Source organism: Coffea arabica, chromosome 1e (assembly GCF_036785885.1).
Source record: "Coffea arabica cultivar ET-39 chromosome 1e, Coffea Arabica ET-39 HiFi, whole genome shotgun sequence".
Classification (NCBI taxonomy): Eukaryota; Viridiplantae; Streptophyta; class Magnoliopsida; order Gentianales; family Rubiaceae; genus Coffea; species Coffea arabica.
Genome location: NC_092311.1, coordinates 54589777 through 54608079, shown reverse-complemented (window position 1 = coordinate 54608079; position 18303 = coordinate 54589777). Strand labels below are relative to the sequence as shown.

Below are 18303 nucleotides of genomic sequence, written 5' to 3'. Positions count from 1 at the left end.
TATTATTAAAAAAAAAAAAAAAGAAACCACAAAAGATCTCATAGCAATGGTTGGGGTTAATCCCTACGACAGTGCTTTCGGTTTTTCTTTCTCTCTTAACATAATTTTACAGTTGGATTCGATCTGACAAAGGTCTTTTTTGGTGTCAATTATTTGTTGGCAGGTCGAAACTTCCATTGGATTAGCGGGTACGAAACTTCCATTTCAAAAGGACATTGATGAGCTTTTGTGGGAATGATGACAAATAATAGATTGCAGATGAAGGTAAAGATCGCCGACGAGAAGGTCCCCTCTCTTCGCAAAACATTGGGCCCATCATTAGGCCCAAATAGAAAAACAGACTGACCTGATCATTGGACTCTGGATATGACACCGGCAAATCTCAAACGTGCACGTTGTAACAGCGGCCCATTTGGCGCAGAAACACACGGTGGAGTACCGTGTTTCGAGTGGGAGCGTATACGCACAAAAATAGCCCTAGAGGCTTAAGAGAAGCCTCCTCTTGCGGTTTTGGAGAGAGCGACGCTTACACTTAAAAAAGCACTACTTTGTAGCCGTGCCTTCTCTTTCTTTCATCTTCTAGGGTTTTCCATTCTCTCCCTCTCCTCCTTCCTCCAGAAACAAAACATAAATATGAGGTATCTTCTTTACACGATTTTCCTCCTTTTTTTTATTCTGCTTTGCCGAATTTCAAATTCATTATTATTTTATCTCTGCCATGATTTTGGACGGTTTGATTTTTGTTACTTTGCTTCATTTGTTGATAGTCCACTTAAATACATCCTTTGTTGTATCCTGTTTATGTTTTCTAATTTATTGGATGATTTTTTTGGGGGCTTGGAGAAGTATTCCAGTTCCGGGTTTATAGAAAAATATGCTGGAAACTTTTGATGGCTCCATATCCCATAGTTTAGGAAGAAATTTAATGTCTGGAATTTTTTTTAAAAATTTTTCCTTGCAGCATGATTGCTGAATGTTGAGCTATGGCATTGCTAAAGTATAATACTAATACATAATTTTAATTGTATTACGAGTATACTATCCTAGATTATTAATTTTAATTTAATAATCCAATATTCAGTTCCAGGCCGTAATATCAAAGAGAGTGAACATTTGCAAGACGTTAGTACTTTTTTTTTTGCTGTAACGATAACAGTTGTACAACCTACTCTAGCCTAAGGGAGGGGGGAGTCTAACCGACGGAACTCCATCTTGAAAGTGGCAGCTACAATTAAGTGGCAAGTCCCACCAATACTTTAAAGTCTTGGTGCTACCAACAGTCCAATAGGCTGTTGGCACAAGACGTTAGTACTTGCTGATTTGAAATTCCTGCTTGGCCTCTAGCTCTGACAACCGAGAACCCTTCATTTTTTGTGAATGTAAATGGTTATGTCGCTACTTCTTTTGCAACATGTTGAAAATGGTTGTTCCATGATTTTAGCCATTGAAAGGATTCAACTATGCCTGATAATGCATGTCTTTGCATTACATGATATTCCAGAACTATGCAGTCTCAACTCTTGCATTGTTCCAAAATCTAATTAGTTTGTACAAACACCAGTGTGGATGTAGATATATGAGTTCTGTATTCTAACGGAAGTACTTCCTTGGGATGCATGATGTGTTTCGTCTTTATGACTTTTCTTTCTGTTATGTGATTATTCTAGAAGTCACTACTGAAGCGATCTCTCTTTTGTAGCCGACATCCTGAGGTGAAATGGGCCCAAAGGTTGGACAAGGTATATCTTACAGTGCTACTCCCAGATGCTAAGAATGCAAAGGTTAACCTTGATCCAGATGGGGTTTTTACATTCTCTGGAACAGCTGGGGCAGAAAACCATCTCTATGAGCTGAAACTTGAACTTTATGACAAAGTTAATGTCGAGGTAAGTGTTTTCTGCTTATGCAAAATCTGTCTGAGATTGACTGTTTAGGATCCAGCTATCATGGGATTAGAATACTGGTAGTTGGTTGTGATCTAGGATCTTGCTTCTCATTGCTGCATTCGGAAATAAACTTTACCTGGATAAGATATGCTTGAGGATCTTTTCTAGTGTCTGTGAAACTATATATTCCATCGTATGAGTATTTGATAGTGGTCTGGTTCTTGGGTATTAAGGCAGTGTGATACTTGCATACTTAAATTTGGTTACAAAATTGTACTGTACAACTTTGTTGCATGTTTTGCCCAATGTAAATTACCAATTTTGCTTTTATAGGAGAGCAAAATAAATATTGGGGTGAGAAATATCTTCTGTGTTTTGGAGAAAGCAGAGAAGAATTGGTGGAAGAAACTATTGCGTGGAGATGGAAAGGCACCTCACTATATTAAAGTAGATTGGGATAAATGGGCTGATGAAGATGATGACACAGGTATTTCCTATTTTTTATGATATCTGAGTTTGTTTATGCAAGTTTAGATGATATGAACTTCTTGAAGACATAATTGCTCTTCATGGTTTGATTAGGTCCTGGAGACTTGGATTTGGGTGGAATGGATTTCTCGGTAAGGATATATCTTTTGTGTAGGATTGTCATCTCAAAGATTTTTGCCATAGGTCCTTATGATGTTTTTGGTGATTGACATCTATTTCAGAAATTTGGTGACATGGGCATGGGGGGCATGGGTGGCATGGGCGACTTTGGCGGCATGGGGGGCATGGGGGGCATGGGTGGCATGGGCGACTTTGGCAGCATGGGGGGCATGGGGGGCATGGGTGGCATGGGCGACTTTGGCGGCATGGGTGGCATGGGTGGCATGAATTTTGATGGTATGGGTGATGACGATAGCGATGACGAAGGTAATGAACACAATCTTTTATATTGTTCGTGTTTAGAACAGAGTGCTAGTAACTAAGTGATTGTTTTGTCAATCAGTTCTGGTACAGTTATGGGTTCCATTTGTTAGTCTAAAAATTAATGCTGCCTCAGCGAGTCATCCTCTCTCTGTTGGTTGCTCGTTAAATGTATTTTGTAAATCAGGATGCTAATTTAATTATATTAATCAAAATACCGGTGCAAGTGAAAAGAATAAAGTATTATTTGACTAGAGGTTGCATGCTGTCCTTTATTGACCATCTACATGAGCTGATGCTTGCCCCCCCCCTCCCTCCCCCCTTCCCTCTTCTTCCATCATCGGCCACCCTCACTCTGGTTTCTACAAGCATAATAAATATAGACAATAAGCTGTGGAAATTTGCATGTACGATTTGCTTAATGCTTGTGTAGACAGTAAATGATAGGTGTTGAGGGAAGATTAAGCAATATTCCAGCCTGGCAATGTTCAATAAACAAATTTATGTCATCTTAAGATGTATATAAATTATCAGTGTTCCTGCAAAGAAACTTTTCTGCCCTGGTTTTTTTTTTTGGGGTGGGGTGAGGGAATGGAGTGAAGATTAGGAATCCTGTCATGAGCTCTGTAGTAAAATCTATGTAAAGCTTAGGTATGACTATAGGCATTTTGCACATAACTATTAGATTTTCCTTAAGCCCTTCGTTTTAGATTGTTCCTGAATTTTCTTTTGACTATTTGCTACTCCATGAACAGTGTGCATTCTTTCCTTCACGTTTATATGGTTGGATGTAATAATTACACGCGAATTTTGATGCATTTTCTCACCTTTACGTTTATTTAGCTGCATTGAATCATTTTTTGTTATCCATTATCATGCTTTTGAATTTTGATGAATGTGTTAATTGTAAATATTCTCTCCATTAACTTGTGCATTTTATGATGGAGTCCCGCAATAGCTCAATGCATCTGTGGCTCAATTGTTTCTTTTATGACTTGGTTTTTTCTTTTACCGCAGGGCATGAGGTCTCAAAACCCGCAGAGAAAGCTGATGACAAGACTGATGAAGGGGTGAAGTCATCAGAAGAGAAGGCTCCTGGACCAAGCTCCTGAAGGCTTTGGCAGATTTGCATGCAGCTGCAACTTTTTGAGTTTTGGCGAATTATAGTTCTTGGCTACGTTGGTATTCAAAGGAAGCATGCTGTTTTAGCAAGAGTGAAGGTCCCCTTGATCTAGATTTAGTGTTGAAAACATTATTGTTTAGTCCTCTCATTTGGGAGGAGCTGTGATCGTACTTTCCAAAGATTCCGAGTGTTGTATTTCTAGCAAATTTCAATGATAAACATGATAACTAAAAATGCATGTAATTTTGGTTGGGATTATACAATCACTTCAATGCGAATGTCAAGCTTGTTAAGGTGTAACGGGGTCAAAAAGTTTCAGATGATTATTGACGAGTTGGGATAAAACTTTTTGACGCATTTAGCTCGAACGGCGCCTTGCTACTTTTGTTTATGATTTTTGGGTATACGTTTTTGGCAAATAATTATTTGGTCAATATGCTTTTCAATCATCTGTTTATTATTTTACATGCATTAGATCATAAATATTGGTATAACACTTATTTCAACTAATTCTCTAATATAATTTCCTATCCAAACGCATCCAGAATTTAGTAAGACTTTTCATCACAATAATATATTATTATTGTTTGGGATGTAAAATTTTCGTGGTGCTACATTCAATTTTAAAGGTTACTCAAAATTATTGTTGCCATTTTCAGGAGCTAATTAATTTTCAGCAATATAACTGCCCTTCTCATCCATTAAAGATTAAGAGAACTGTTGTTTTCGATTGATGATTTGAGGCCATGGGAGGTGCCCCGGATTTGCCGCAATGACTCACAGACGAAAAGAAATGTTGGTTATTATTATTATTTTTTAAACCTAAAATCCCATTTGAGGAATAATAAATGGAGCCGGAGGGCGGTTTCCACTTTCTAATTACTGTAGCGCCAAATGGTAAATGTGAATTACTAGTACTAGGAGCAGGAGCAATGCAATGGGGGACCATACGACATCGTAGCAGGATCTCGGTCCTAAAACCCTTGCTGAACCTAATTTAGCGGCTGCCAAAATACGTTAAACAGACAAAAAACAATGGAAGGGGAAGGCAGTCACGAAGACGTGGAGATGGAGGTCGAACAGGAAAGAGAGCCATCATCATCATCGTCAGCGGCAATGAAGCGCTTCGGCCTCAAAAACTCTATTCAGACTAACTTCGGAGACGACTACGTCTTTCAAATCGTTGCCCGGTATGACCAATTCCATCTTTTCACTTTTTTTTTTTTTTTTTTTTTAAATTTTTTGGAATTTTTTTGTTTAAATGTAAGAAATTTGATTGGACTCGGTTGGTTTTTGTAACCTCTGATTTTTTATTTTCCTTAGAAAAGATAATAAATGTAGCTGTCAGAAATAATTGAACCGATGAATTTTGGTGTAGAGAGGATTGGACGTCAATGGCGGTGTCGCTTTCGTCAAACGCTGTAAAATTGTACTCGCCGTTGACCGGACAGTACCTTGGGGAGTGCAGAGGCCACTCCGCAACTGTAAATCACATTTCCTTCAATGTTCCGTCGTCTCCGCATATATTCTGCTCTTCCTCCTCTGACGCCACTATCAGATTTTGGGACACTAGGACTTTTCATCAGGCCAGTCTCTCTCTCTGCGCTCTATCATATATGTTTTTCGTCCTTGCGTCTGTGCTCTGGTATTTAGATGTTTTTCTGCATTTGTCGTTTATGTTCTTCACTTCTAGTATATATTTTTTAGAGATGATAAAATATGTAGTCCTAATAGTGGTCATTATATTTCTTCAATAATACATGCGGAATGCAGGTATCTTTTATAAATGCGGGCCCGTCAGAAGAAATTTTCAGTTTCTCTTTTGGTGGACCTGCTGACAATCTTCTTGCTGCTGGTTGCAAGTCTCAGGTAGAGTATCACCTCTGCACCAGAATATTTTCTTACCTGCATCAATTTCTTTTTTTTTTTCTTTTTTTTTTTCAGTTTGGAAGTTGATATTTCTATTACTAGTGACTTTGATGCGAACATCTTACACATTGGAATTTTACCCAGAGAGATATCTAAATATCATTGATTTCTCCTAAATTCTTTAAGAATTTTGTTTTGATGTTAATTTTAGCATCACGTGCCTGTGAAAATTAATCAGATGTTACTATTAACACAATCTTCTCTCTGCTAACACAATCCATATATGGTTTGTATGCTTGCTTTTTTCATGATCAGTTGATTGTCTTACTACAGGTTGTGTTCTGGGATTGGAGGACCATGAAAAAGGCTGCATGCTTGGAGGAATCCCATATAGAGGATGTCACTCAGGTACCTTCTGATACATGACATGAATGTGTTCCAATAGTCTGTCAGCTGCAAAATCATGTTGAGTTATACATCCTACATGCACATATCTTATCCAGCCCCGATGAAAAATACACAGAAATATGAATAGGTTCTAGTTTTTGACCAGCTATGTAGACCACTTTTTTTCTCATTATACTTGCAAGTTGTATCTCCACACCCTTGAGTATAGACCATTCATGTTTAAAATTCCTTGCTATCTGATAATCTGAGACCCTCTTTTTTCAAGATGCATTTTGTACGTGGTCGGTTCCCCCTTCACTTCTAGCTGATTTTTTTTTTATCCACAAATGAATATGCACCTTTATGAAATTTTTTAATAGATGAGATGACTTTTCTAAAGGTACCTAACTTGTGATTGTTATCAGGTGCACTTTGTTCCTGGTCACCAGAACAAGCTTCTTTCTGCTTCGGTTGATGGACTAATGTGTCTGTTTGACACCAGCGGAGATATCAACGAAGATGACCATTTGGAGTCAGTAAGTAGGATATATCCTATACTATCTTCCTTTCCAACATTCTGTTCCTTTGCCTGCTAATGTGCATTGGAAATGGAATAGCAGCCACTTTAATATGTGGACTGCTGGTAATATACTTGTATGCACTATTGATTGTCATTCTAAAGTTTAAGATGGCAACCTGTTCTCTTTCTTTCTCTTTCAACTCTATTCTTCCTTATTTTAGTTTATTATGTCATTTTTTTATTAAAAAAAAAACTCGGAATTTTCCTCCTCACAAAGATTTTGAGATTTCTTATCTTCCATTGATCTTGAACATAATGCAATGGGTCTTACGAGTAGGTACTTAATGTGGGAACCTCGATTGGAAAAGTTGGGTTTTGTGGAGATTCTAACCAGAAAATTTGGTGTTTGACGCACATTGAAACTTTGAGGTATGCACTCATTAGACTTTAGGCACAAACTACTGTATGGCCATTGGAAGTCTCTTAAAATCCCTTTTTTGGAGTGCAATTTAGCACTCATTTGTTAGTACGCACATGTATGTTCCTTATACTTACTGGTAATTCATGTAATGTCTATGCTTGTTCTCTAACTTTGTTTCCTCTGTAGCGTTTGGGACTGGAAAGAATCAATCATGGAAGTCAATTTTGAGGATGCTCGTTCTTTGACTTCTGACAGATGGACACTTGGTCATGTATGTATGTGAATTATATGTTACTAAGTTTTAATTGTCGAAGAATGATTGCTTTCCTGTCATCCGTTCAATATTGTAATGAAGAAAGATTGTTATTTATTTCAAAACAAAGAGGTCTCCGATGTACTAGTTTATGCAAATACGGTCAACCTACATGGATTTTGGCATGGGGCCGTATCACATACTTACTAGTTAAGATGACTGTGAGTTTTCAAAGTGTTGCATTTGCTTCCTCCTGCCGATTTGCCCTCTCTCAAAGTAAAACTGCTCTTAGGGTTACCATTTTGTTAATGGCAGGTTGATTACTTCGTTGATTGCCATTACTCAATGGATGAGAATCGTCTCTGGGTGATTGGTGGTACAAATTCTGGCACGTTAGGCTATTTCCCATTGTATTGCAAAAGCAGTCAAGGAGGGGCGTCCACAATTGGGTCAGCGGAAGCTGTTCTTCTTGGAGGCCATGCAGGTACTGTTAGGAGCATATTGCCTATGTCCCCCTTGTCAGGAAGAATCACCCAAAGCCAAGGCATCTTTGGATGGACAGGTGGTGAGGATGGCCGTTTGTGTTGTTGGTTGTCTGACGAAGCATTTGATAGCAATCGCTCATTTATATCCAGTGCGCTGGTTGCCAAGGTACAAAAGAATAGCAGGAATAGCCGGCACAGTCCATATTAGGATTTTGTTACCTCAAATGTCGTGTTGTATTTTACGCTTTCCCTTTTGTAAGTTTTTTTTTTTTTGTTTGGTCTTTTTCTTTTTGTAGCTCGAATTGTTCCTTTTGCGTAGTGTTACCATTGCAGGAGCTGGTTGGTTGGGTATATTAAATATTCATTTAATAATTTGAATACAGAAAAAAACTTTAATAATCGTGTCTAATGCGATAGGGCTGGCAAATGATAAAAATAGGGCATCACTTACACATAGTGGTATCAATTCATATATAAGCTATATTTTACACGCAGTGATAAATATTTTTAAAGCAAGAATGGTCATAATCCTAACAGAAGAGTATAGTGAAGTGTGGGAAATATGTGGGCCCATGGTTGACCAAATATAAAGCTGGTCTAGATTCCACTTGAATTATTTTCCAAACACAATACAAAACTTGGGCTGGCCCGTGGCCCATAAAATAAATGGGTTGAGAACGATCTCAATAATTAGAACAAAATATAAAATCCAGCCACCGCCACAATCTTTTATCAATGTTCTCCGAGGAGCTCTCTTTACATATGTAATTTTTCTGCTCCGTGAACTAGAGTTACAGCTTACAAGCACATCTCATAAAAAAAAACCAATTAATGCATGCGAACAAAATCTGACACGAATCAAATCAGAACGCGACCTCTTACATGGCTTCTTCCTCCACATTTATTCTTCCACGGACGGTTGTTAAATCAACCAAATGACGCATTGTAGGTCGGCCATGAGGGCAATTCCAAGGAGACTTCAAGCCCGCCAAATGTTCAAGTATCTGAAGCAAATTGGTCGAATACCACAAAAACGTAAATTGTACAAAAGTAACAAGGTCATCGCTTACTCCTGAGAAAGTGATGTCAATAAAATTCTAGCACTTTCAGAGAGTCAAAAACTCTCACAGAAATACCAATCCAAAGAAGAAACTACCTGAATTTTCATGGTGACAAATGTAATTTTCATCTCAGGCAATGAAAACACAGACTGCCCTACATACCTTCTGCATTTCATTTCTCCCAAGGGGATCTCCAACCATAACAGATGACCTACAAGCACGTGATGCAAGCATCGCACGAACTCTAGGAGGGCAAACTGAATCAGCAGTATCTGATCTATAACTGCCAATGATAGAGCATTCCCCGTGGCTATCAGCAAGAATTGACAGCAGATCCTTGACATCTACAAAAGGGGAAAAATGGTGTAGAAAAGCAAAATCAGAACTTGGAACTTTATATGCCTTCCACAAGGTTCGTAGCATCTGTCACTGAGTTGAATCGGTTGCCTCATTCCCTACCACATGCCTGCTAGGAATCTTTGTCAAAGTGTTTTGCAAAAAATTAGTTGAACAGGCATGCAAAAATATAAAATTAAGTACCTGCAACGCCAAAAATAATGTTTTTACTGAATGGAACTGCTTTGATTTTAAAGCGCTGCCCAGGAGGAGCATGCACATCCTCTTCCAATGAGAAACCATTTCTCCTGTACGTAAAATATACCAGAATGCTAAGAAAAGTCAGACAAAACAAATTCACTGAAAATTATTAACAAAATCAAGCAGGGACGAGAGAAACAACACAAAATGATGATTATCAAGACAAGACTATGACAATTAACTAAGCATAACATTACGAAAAAGACAACAGAAGATTCTTTCCCACCTTTTGCAATTGTTGATTGCTGTCCCTTGTTTTTTTTTTTTTTTTTTTGGGGAGGGGGGGAGTTTGGGGGGTGGGGAGAGAGAGTCAAAATATACAGATAAAAAAAATAACATAATGCAGAAAAATACATAGAAAAGCACGAACAGAGAATTACTTTAAATGTTGGCAAAATACAATTTTGGCACAGATTTGTGCTTGTTGAATTATTTCTTTTTCAAAAAAACTGTAAAACATGCTTAAGTTCTAGAAAAAATCCTGCTGCAGACTGCAGATTGTTCCCATATATAGCCAGTGATCTAGCCAATGAACAATTAAAAAGAAAAATACATTCAGAAAAGGAAAAGGTACCTGATTATATCCATATGCATTGAAGTGACTATTTCTTCTTCAGGGGATAACTCCAATCTCAATGGCCTACACAAAGAACAAACTTAAATCAGGAAGAGACACATCCTGTATACACACTGGTGGAACTAGAGGTTAAAGTTTGGAGGGGGGCAAGAATAGTAAAGATGTGCATTTAAGAAGGTACCCTTGGCAAAATCTAATTTCTGCAAGGATATAAGTGAAATTTTTATGAAATTAGGAGGGGGGCGTGCACCCCATTAGATCTGATGGTGTTTATACAGCTACACCAAGGCCAAATTGCTATATCAGCCAACTAAAAGCAAGTTGCAACAGATATTTCAGGCATTATCTTAAGATATAAAGGCTACATATTTCACAAAAATTAACATGGGAGTAACTTTATTTTGCATTTTTTCCCCGCATAATAATTACAAGTTCCAACTTCAAAACCAACTGAAACTGTTACACTGCATATATTCGCAAATGACTGACTCCAATTAATTGAGGTTGTTATATAAGCTGAAAGCTTGAAAATGGCAATTTTCATGGTTATCTTTTAACCCTTACTCCTTACTAGGCCTTTCGAGACTTGTTCAATTTCCGAACTATTCAAGCAAAGAGGAGCCATCCAACAATGACGAAAAGAAATGCTCAACTTTGCTCTGCATGATTGCTTGTTTACCCAAATGTACATTGAAAAGAAGCATTGTGTTTCAGTGCAATTTCACATCTACTTCTGTCTACTTGCTCTAAAGGAAAGTCATCATGGTAGAAACTCCAAAAATGGTCTTAGAAGGAGAATATATTAGTTTTCCCATAGTAAGGTAGTTCGAGACATGCTGATTGTGATGTTCTATGCAATCACAAATTCCAGACATGTACAGTAGTGATGATATCCAATGCCAGTTATTCTCTATCCCAATTAACAAAAGAATAAAAGCAGACTCCTTACTGGAGTAAAGGTTGCTGGTTTAGGACTGTTGACTGTGACAGCCGCTCATAATTGTATTTCTCATCTGCAGCATGCTGAGAAAGATGACAATGAACTTTTAGTGATACAAGTAACTGCAAGCTTAGAAGTACGAAGGAAGGTTTTATTCACAGGAAGCATTTATATACAATTATATTTCATGGAGAGGCAGAACCTACCTGATCCACTATGAAAAGATCATGATCTAACTTTGCAATGATAAATCCAAGATTAAATTGCCCAATAACCTGTGTGAAAGAAAAGAGATAAGCTAAGTAAATTAAAATTTGACTGGAGAATGTAAACATGATACATGAATTTACAGGTATCCATGAGCGAGAGAGAGAGAGGCAATAACCTTCATCCGTTCAAAGTCTTCCTTCTTGAATAGCCTTTCCAACTCACTTGTAGCAGCAGCTAAGGCTCTTGATTTACCTTCATCATTTGTCATCTGGGAGAGCTCTAAAGTTGCTGCAGTGTAGGACCTGTAAGCTACCAACAAAGACTAAATGAGTTACAAGAAGGAACATTTTTAAACCACAAAGGAAAATTAGACGACTTGGATACCCTTTAATCTTCATCTTTCGAGAGGTATGATTCAGGATATGCAATCTTGCAAGCCTCTGCTGCCTCCTCGTTGTCAGTTCTTTAAAACTAAATTGCAATGTACATCCAACGGTCAGACTAGAAATTGGAGAATCTGAAGATGGATCAGAAGACTCCAATCTTATGGTCTCATCCAGTAGGTCCTCAGACATATTTTCTAAATTGTTGCTTGTAGGAATACGCAACACTGTCTCTTCCAATTTAAGTTGCTGAAACCCAAACAGTTTCACATTCAAAGATATTCTCAAAAATTGACCAAAATACTTTTGACAATGCTTCTTAAACAATGACTGCAGTGATTAAAGTGGATTAGACATAAAATATCTAGAAAATCAAATCTTACATGCAATATCTAGAAACCCAAACAGTTTCACATTCAAAGATATTCTCAAAAATTGACCAAAATACTTTTGACAATGCTTCTTAAACAATGACTGCAGTGATTAAAGTGGATTAGACATAAAATATCTAGAAAATCAAATCTTACATGCAGAAAAATGTATACATTTTTAAACATGTTTCAAAGTTGAAAATGGAAAACCCAAATTCTTTACAGGAATTATTACTGAAAATTACCTGTGTTGATTCTCGATTTTCCATAGCTTTATCATCAGGAAATGCCGTGCCTCTCTCATGGCAAACTTGGTTAACTCTTACACATTCAGATGGTTCAGGCCCATTATTACTAAATTCATCTGAATCATCAATTATCATGCTGTTCACCGGCAAATTAGGGTGTGTATTGTGCTTACCAAATCTGAGTTCCTTTGATTGACAGGAAGTTAAGCTGCTTCTAAGGAGAGGGACTTCTGAGAGTGCATTGCTGATACTCTCATGCTTTCTTTTAGTTACATTTACAAACTTCTTCAGCGATGACTGAAAAATAGTTGAACGGCACTGCAAACGTGAATTATCATCACATGATTCCTCTGGTGGGCTTGAACTAAGAGGCAAAGGTTTCTTTTCTGTAGTACTACTAGGATCCTTACATTTGTTGTAGGAACATCTAGACAAGGTATCTTCCTTCTTAGTGCTATGGACTCTCAGAAGAAAGTCTTGTCCTGCTGAATGGTTGAGATTGCCATCCTTCACCTCCACAATAGAAATATCATTCATGTCCTTTTTATCTGCTATACATAGAGTATCACCATCCAGAAGTTGCTTTTTGTCACATGCTTCAGCTTTATCACAGTCATCATGAGATGATTGCCTTCTCTGCAGCTGTGAGTTCTCTTGTTTAAAATGAAACTTGGAAGTAGATTTCTTCTTGCTCTGCTCATCAAGTTCATGCACTAAATAACTTGCAGAATCTGGTGAGTAAATCTTTTCCAGCGCTTCTCTTAAGGTGCGCAAAATGGATACTTCATCAGAAAAAAATATTTTTCTTTTGTCAGGCGTAACATTTACATCATACGATCTAGCGGGAACTGTGAAATTCATTATTGCAATTGGAAACTGTCGGGAGTTTGCACCTCTATACAATTCATTCACAAGTTTACTTACTTTCGGCATATCAACAGGTCGGCCATTTACAAAGAAGAACTGTCGATCTCCTAAATTGCGTCCGCTTCCATATCCAGGCTTTGAAAGAAAACCATCAACTGTGCAACCATCTGATATACTCACTTCCACAGGCTCCAAGCAGGTAAAGGTGTTCATACCAAGTACTGTTATGATGTTATCTCTAAGGGATCCACTTCCTTGTGTCCTAAGTACCACAGACTTTGCATTTTTTCCAGCTGTATTTGTGCATACTAGTCTAACTCCCTTAGCAATAAGAGCATAGGCCTGCAAACCATGACAGCAACGCTATGAAGGCCAAGTAACACAAATGCTACGCAAATACAGTTGATATAAGATGTAATCACCTAGACTACTTTTTCAGCAATTTTGCAATCAATTTTCCAGAATCAAAACAACTCACAACTCAAGTAATGGAAGTTGTTGTAACACCAGTATACATCAGCAAGAAACCAAAAGTGATGCTTAAACTAATCTTATCGAGTCTCAACTGAACTCTACAGTCCAGTATTGAGATCAAGATAAAACGAGCAAAATGATAATGATGCAAGAAAACTCATCTATATTCTTATACGAATTTCACCCTCATACTTTAAGGGGAACAACGCAAGCAATCTTGTCACTCTAATAAAAAAAAAATGACAAATGAGAGGAAATTTGAACAGAATGGACCCTGGGCATCTCAGTATAATCAATGGAAATAAGTTAACTCTTCAACAACGAAACGCAAAGCAATAATGAATTCTCCAGTAGTATTAACACATAAACAGGGTAGGGCTCACATTCAACAAAGTGATAAGCTTCCCATATTCCTTGCGTATATTGCGGTGAAACTCTTTGCTCCTCACTGGCAAACTAGAAAACAACTTCTTCACGGTGACAGTGGTGCCAATCTGTCGTGCTGTTTTCCTTTCAGTGACAAGAAGCCCGGAGTGGTTGAAAGTCAAGTGTGTCGCAACTGCTTCGTTCTGGGTCCTTGTCTCAACAGTTAACTCCCCCAGAGCACACAGGGAGCTCAACGCCTCGCCTCTGAATCCAAATGTTGCTAATGACTGAAGATCCGGAAAATCTGATATCTTTGACGTATGATGCTTCAGTGCAAGAACCTGCACCAGCAGCAGAGAAGAATGCGAATTTGCTACTGATAGTGGGTAATTCAAAAGTTGTACTTATCGGAAAACCCACAACAAATTATTTTTAGAGGGGGAAAAAAAACCAACAACAAAGCGAGAGGGGATGACGAAGGACGAAGGACCTTAAAGTTGTGAGGAGAAATGCCGCAACCGTTGTCGATAACCTGGAAGGATTCTTCTCCGTAATCTTTAAGAGCGATCTCGATGCTGGTGGCGCCGGCATCCAAGCTGTTCTCAACGAGCTCCTTGACGGCGGAGGAAAGGTCTAAAATCACTTGTCCAGCGCAGATTCGGTGAACAACGCCCTTATTTATAGGGCGGATGGTAGCAGAATCCTTGTCCAACATCATCGAAGGCCCACCTTTTGTTGCCATTGAATTTAATCCTCCGGTTCCATGGGATACTCGCAATAAAAGCTTAATCTAGAAAGTGGAAAGCAGAGACCCACCGATGATGATAAACAAGAAAAAGATTACGGTGAAAATCCCGAAACGTGATTGAAAGAATTATAAACCCTAAAAAGTCCCAAGCCCCACCCACACCCGAGTAGCCATGGATAGCATATTAAGGCCTTTGCCGCCAAAACTCTGTTTAACCGGGATTTATAGAGTTGCGAACAAATCACCAAGTAATCGCTCGCGCGAGCGAGGGATTGTAGGTGTCGTGGTGTAGTTGGTTATCACGTCAGTCTAACACACTGAAGGTCTCCGGTTCGAGTCCGGGCGACGCCATGCCTTAATTCTTTTTTGTTGTCCTCAGTCCTCACGCCCCCTATTTAACGCCTTTATGCTCCGCACCTCGCACGAGCCTCAGTAACATATAGTAGGAGTACGAGTAACAGGACGACGCCTTTAAAAGCAGCTCGGCTTTCATCCGCCTTTTCTGATTTTCACGAATGACGGTATGTCATTGGACGATAATGCAACAAAATTTACTAAAAAGGAGTAAGATACCTAATGCAAGATGATGACATGCTTTACAAATTAATCTTGCATTATAGGAACCCAATTACTTGAAAACACTTGCTCTCACAGAGTGCTTTGTACGAAAATTTTGAACCATGTGAGGTTCTTCAAATTCTGATCCTTTTTGCAAAAGCAATTTCCTAGGATTTCAACTTTTTGTGATTTTTTTCAACTTAAAAAATCCAAGGAAAAAAAAAAATTTCAGGAGGTGATGATGACACCGGTTTCAAGCACGCCCTCAGCAATCCATGATCGCTTCTTCTTCTTCTTGTCTATACACTCTTACCATATTTCGTTTAGCATGGATGGATGACGGTAGAAATGTGTTATTACCAATCCAGCTGCTAAATCCAGAATGGATGGATGACAGCAGAAATTAGTCGTATAAATAAACTCAAGCCTCGGTAACCATAACTAACCATTGTATCAAGTTAGAAAAAGAGAGTAAATAATTCATGTCCACAGTAATGTCTTGTATTTCACAATCCATCATCTGCTTCTTCAATATTGGGTGCTTCAAGGAAAATCAGAAGGAACTTGCACGTTGTGGAGGCCAATTGTGGATGGCCTTTCTGTGGAGGTCAATTGTGGATTTGTACATCTCGGCACCGTCTTGGGCAGGAGGGTGAGCCCTTGCTGCCTGGTAGTGCTTGGAGGGGGGTGCCGAGGTGGACTAGCTCAATGGGTACCAGGCATTCCAACTCAGAGACCTTAAAGGTCAAGGGTTCGAATCCTGAGGTGGACTAGCTCAATGAGTACCAGGCATTCCAACTCAGAGACCTTTAAGGTCAAGGGTTCGAATCCTGGGAGGCCCCCCTCCAAGCACTACCAGGCAGCAAGGGCTCACCCTCCTGCCCAAGACGGTGCCGAGGTGGACTAGCTCAATGGGTACCAGGCATTCCAACTCAGAGATCTTAAAAGTCAAGGGTTCGAATCCTGGGAAGGCCCCCCTCCAAACACTACCACGGCTCGTTGCCTAAGACGGTGTCGAGGTGGACAAATACACAATTGGCCTCCACACACATCAACCAAGAAAACTCCTGGTCAATTAAAGACCGAGGGAACTTGGAGCCAGGAATCTCATAGTATCCAACTGTTTAAAGAAGAACAGAAGAAGTAAAAAAGTGAAGAATAACATCTGCCGAAAGTTTCCGGCCTTCACAAAACCTTCTAACTAAAGCAGCAGCCAGAAACACAGAGCTCAGACGTCATCTCACGAGTGATAGCCATTATGTCTTTCTGATGGATATTGTCCAAATGAGATCGGTATCAGAGTGCACAGTCACAATCTGTCCTTTTGCAATATTTGATGTACTGATCAAGCCACCAAATTCCATCTTCGTATTGTCTAAACAAGAAAAGCTCCTCGAAAGTCTTTCAGGTTTGAAAGTCATTTATGGAACGGTAATACAATCAGTGGTGAACGAACATGAACCAGCAATTCCATAAGCCACAAATAGATAAGTACATCCAACGAATCAAAAGGAATAACACAATCTTGCCTCTTTAGAGTTTTATAAAGCATCATATATAGGCCCAACATATGAACTTGTGCACAACGAAATAACGGAGGTGTGCACATGATACCGTAAAACTTACTTAGATCCCACTGAAGGCCTCCTGTTGTTGTTGTGTTTGTTGATGGCATACCCACAGGCACTAGTCCACAATGTGGGCCCAGAATAGAGGGCTTGATGTGGATCTCATGATGATGACTTCTGGGAAGAAGTTGGATAAGGCAGTCATCATTCAGAAGAATTATTCGTATGGTTGAGAAGCGATATAATACATTGATGTTTCCAATCTCATGCCCACCGAGGGCCCCAACAACAACAATGCATAACTGAAATTAATCCAGTTTCAGTCTATTGATGCACAGAAGATTATCTTTAAAGAATAACATTTTCAAAGATCTATAATGCACATTAAATAAAAAAGCACCAAGAGGCTTCAGATCATTCAGTCACGCTACTGATCCTGCAAAATTGTATGAACTTAGTGTGTTTTTTTGCACAATAGTGTCTCTAATACATAGGCTTTATACAGTACACTCCAGTAAGAAAATGAGAAATTGCAGCAGAATCCAGTTTGAAAAGACAAAGACTCACATTTGAAATTTGCAGGTCGAAAAAATCACTGATGTACACAACACACTTGTGTAAATCCGTGGTGTCCTGATCATGAGATGCATCTACTATTTTGGTTCCCTGCATTTGGTTAAAAGCCCACGGCTACTTGAAAGTTGAAACAAGAACATAAATGCAGATTGCATGGAGAAGGGGAAAAAAAATGTTTGGACTCCATCTATTGATTACTATTTTGACCAATTTTTAAACAATTGCAAATTTACAAGCTTTTGGACCTTAGGCTTGTTTCTAAACTGGATATGTGAAAAGTTTCTACTACAACAGTGAAATAAATCATTCTTGTATCCAAATTAAAGAGAGTGAAATCCAGATTCGGACTAACCACTTCCACATATCTTGCCTGACTTCTCATAGCAAGTTTTCAAACCACTAATTTATTCCACTAAAATTTGATCTTATGTGCGCTGATGTATATGAAAGCACTTTGATTTGCGTTCAAGAATTAGGCCAATTTGGATCCGAATGATCAACCATCCTTTGTCTAAGTAACCGGACCGCTAACCTCCCATTGTCTGGGGACTTCAGCTGTTTAACCCTTCAAAGGCTTGAAAATTGCGTGATGACTTGAGCACATATGCTCAGGAGCACTTACAGCATTTTGCAGGTCAACCATTACGATATCTTTCAAACAGTAATCACTAGCTTTTCTGCAGCAATGGTGCTTTGCCCTTTATGTATATGATGAAACTTGTATGCGTAATAAATCTAAGGATCACAAAATGCTATGTGCCGATCTTTTTAAGTTTTTCCTCTTTTCAACAGAGTAAGAAAACAGCGCATTTACTAGGTAAAAAAAAAAAGCTTCAAATCCTCTGTCTCCAAAATAGTCTGTGTCCCTTATTTGTCCCTTATTTTGATGATTCATTGCTACATATC

General features: G+C 38.7%; 4 protein-coding genes and 1 non-coding gene across 7 annotated transcripts; 3 read left to right on the top strand and 2 right to left on the bottom strand.

The window, feature by feature from the left end:
* Positions 1 to 480: 480 nt before the first annotated feature.
* On the top strand, positions 481 to 4218 carry LOC113717930 (uncharacterized protein OsI_027940). Its single transcript, XM_027242778.2, has 6 exons — positions 481 to 638; positions 1700 to 1886; positions 2220 to 2373; positions 2469 to 2506; positions 2597 to 2801; positions 3813 to 4218. The coding sequence occupies exons 1-6, from the start codon at positions 634 to 636 to the stop codon at positions 3905 to 3907; spliced, it is 684 nt and encodes a 227-aa protein (XP_027098579.1). The 5' UTR covers positions 481 to 633; the 3' UTR covers positions 3908 to 4218.
* Positions 4219 to 4801: 583 nt separating this feature from the next.
* LOC113717914 (WD repeat-containing protein GTS1) lies at positions 4802 to 8225 on the top strand. 3 transcript variants are annotated; one of them, XM_027242763.2, is made up of 8 exons: positions 4802 to 5108; positions 5297 to 5504; positions 5692 to 5787; positions 6121 to 6195; positions 6600 to 6710; positions 7032 to 7123; positions 7302 to 7386; positions 7684 to 8225. In XM_027242763.2, the coding sequence occupies exons 1-8, from the start codon at positions 4954 to 4956 to the stop codon at positions 8059 to 8061; spliced, it is 1200 nt and encodes a 399-aa protein (XP_027098564.2). In that variant the 5' UTR covers positions 4802 to 4953; the 3' UTR covers positions 8062 to 8225. The 3 variants fall into 3 exon arrangements, with proteins under 3 accessions (XP_027098564.2, XP_071921430.1, XP_027098571.2); XM_027242770.2 differs by having other exon boundaries at positions 4970 to 5108; positions 5242 to 5504; XM_072065329.1 differs by lacking the exon at positions 5692 to 5787.
* A 258-nt stretch (positions 8226 to 8483) lies between these two features.
* Positions 8484 to 15105, bottom strand: LOC113717898 (DNA mismatch repair protein PMS1-like). Its single transcript, XM_027242744.2, has 11 exons — positions 14438 to 15105; positions 13965 to 14288; positions 12238 to 13449; positions 11623 to 11870; positions 11414 to 11540; positions 11235 to 11303; positions 11038 to 11111; positions 10086 to 10151; positions 9455 to 9558; positions 9077 to 9258; positions 8484 to 8857 (listed from the first exon to the last, which is right to left on the bottom strand). The coding sequence occupies exons 1-11, from the start codon at positions 14687 to 14689 to the stop codon at positions 8732 to 8734; spliced, it is 2784 nt and encodes a 927-aa protein (XP_027098545.2). The 5' UTR covers positions 14690 to 15105; the 3' UTR covers positions 8484 to 8731.
* On the top strand, positions 14973 to 15046 carry TRNAV-AAC (transfer RNA valine (anticodon AAC)). The gene has a single exon. It is a non-coding gene; the product is annotated as a tRNA-Val (tRNA).
* A 1337-nt stretch (positions 15106 to 16442) lies between the features above and the next one.
* On the bottom strand, positions 16443 to 18040 carry LOC113696405 (thiamine pyrophosphokinase 2-like). Its single transcript, XM_027215827.2, has 4 exons — positions 18020 to 18040; positions 17389 to 17511; positions 16880 to 17123; positions 16443 to 16628 (listed from the first exon to the last, which is right to left on the bottom strand). The coding sequence occupies exons 1-4, from the start codon at positions 18038 to 18040 to the stop codon at positions 16510 to 16512; spliced, it is 507 nt and encodes a 168-aa protein (XP_027071628.1). The 3' UTR covers positions 16443 to 16509.
* Between the last annotated feature and the right edge of the window lie 263 nt (positions 18041 to 18303).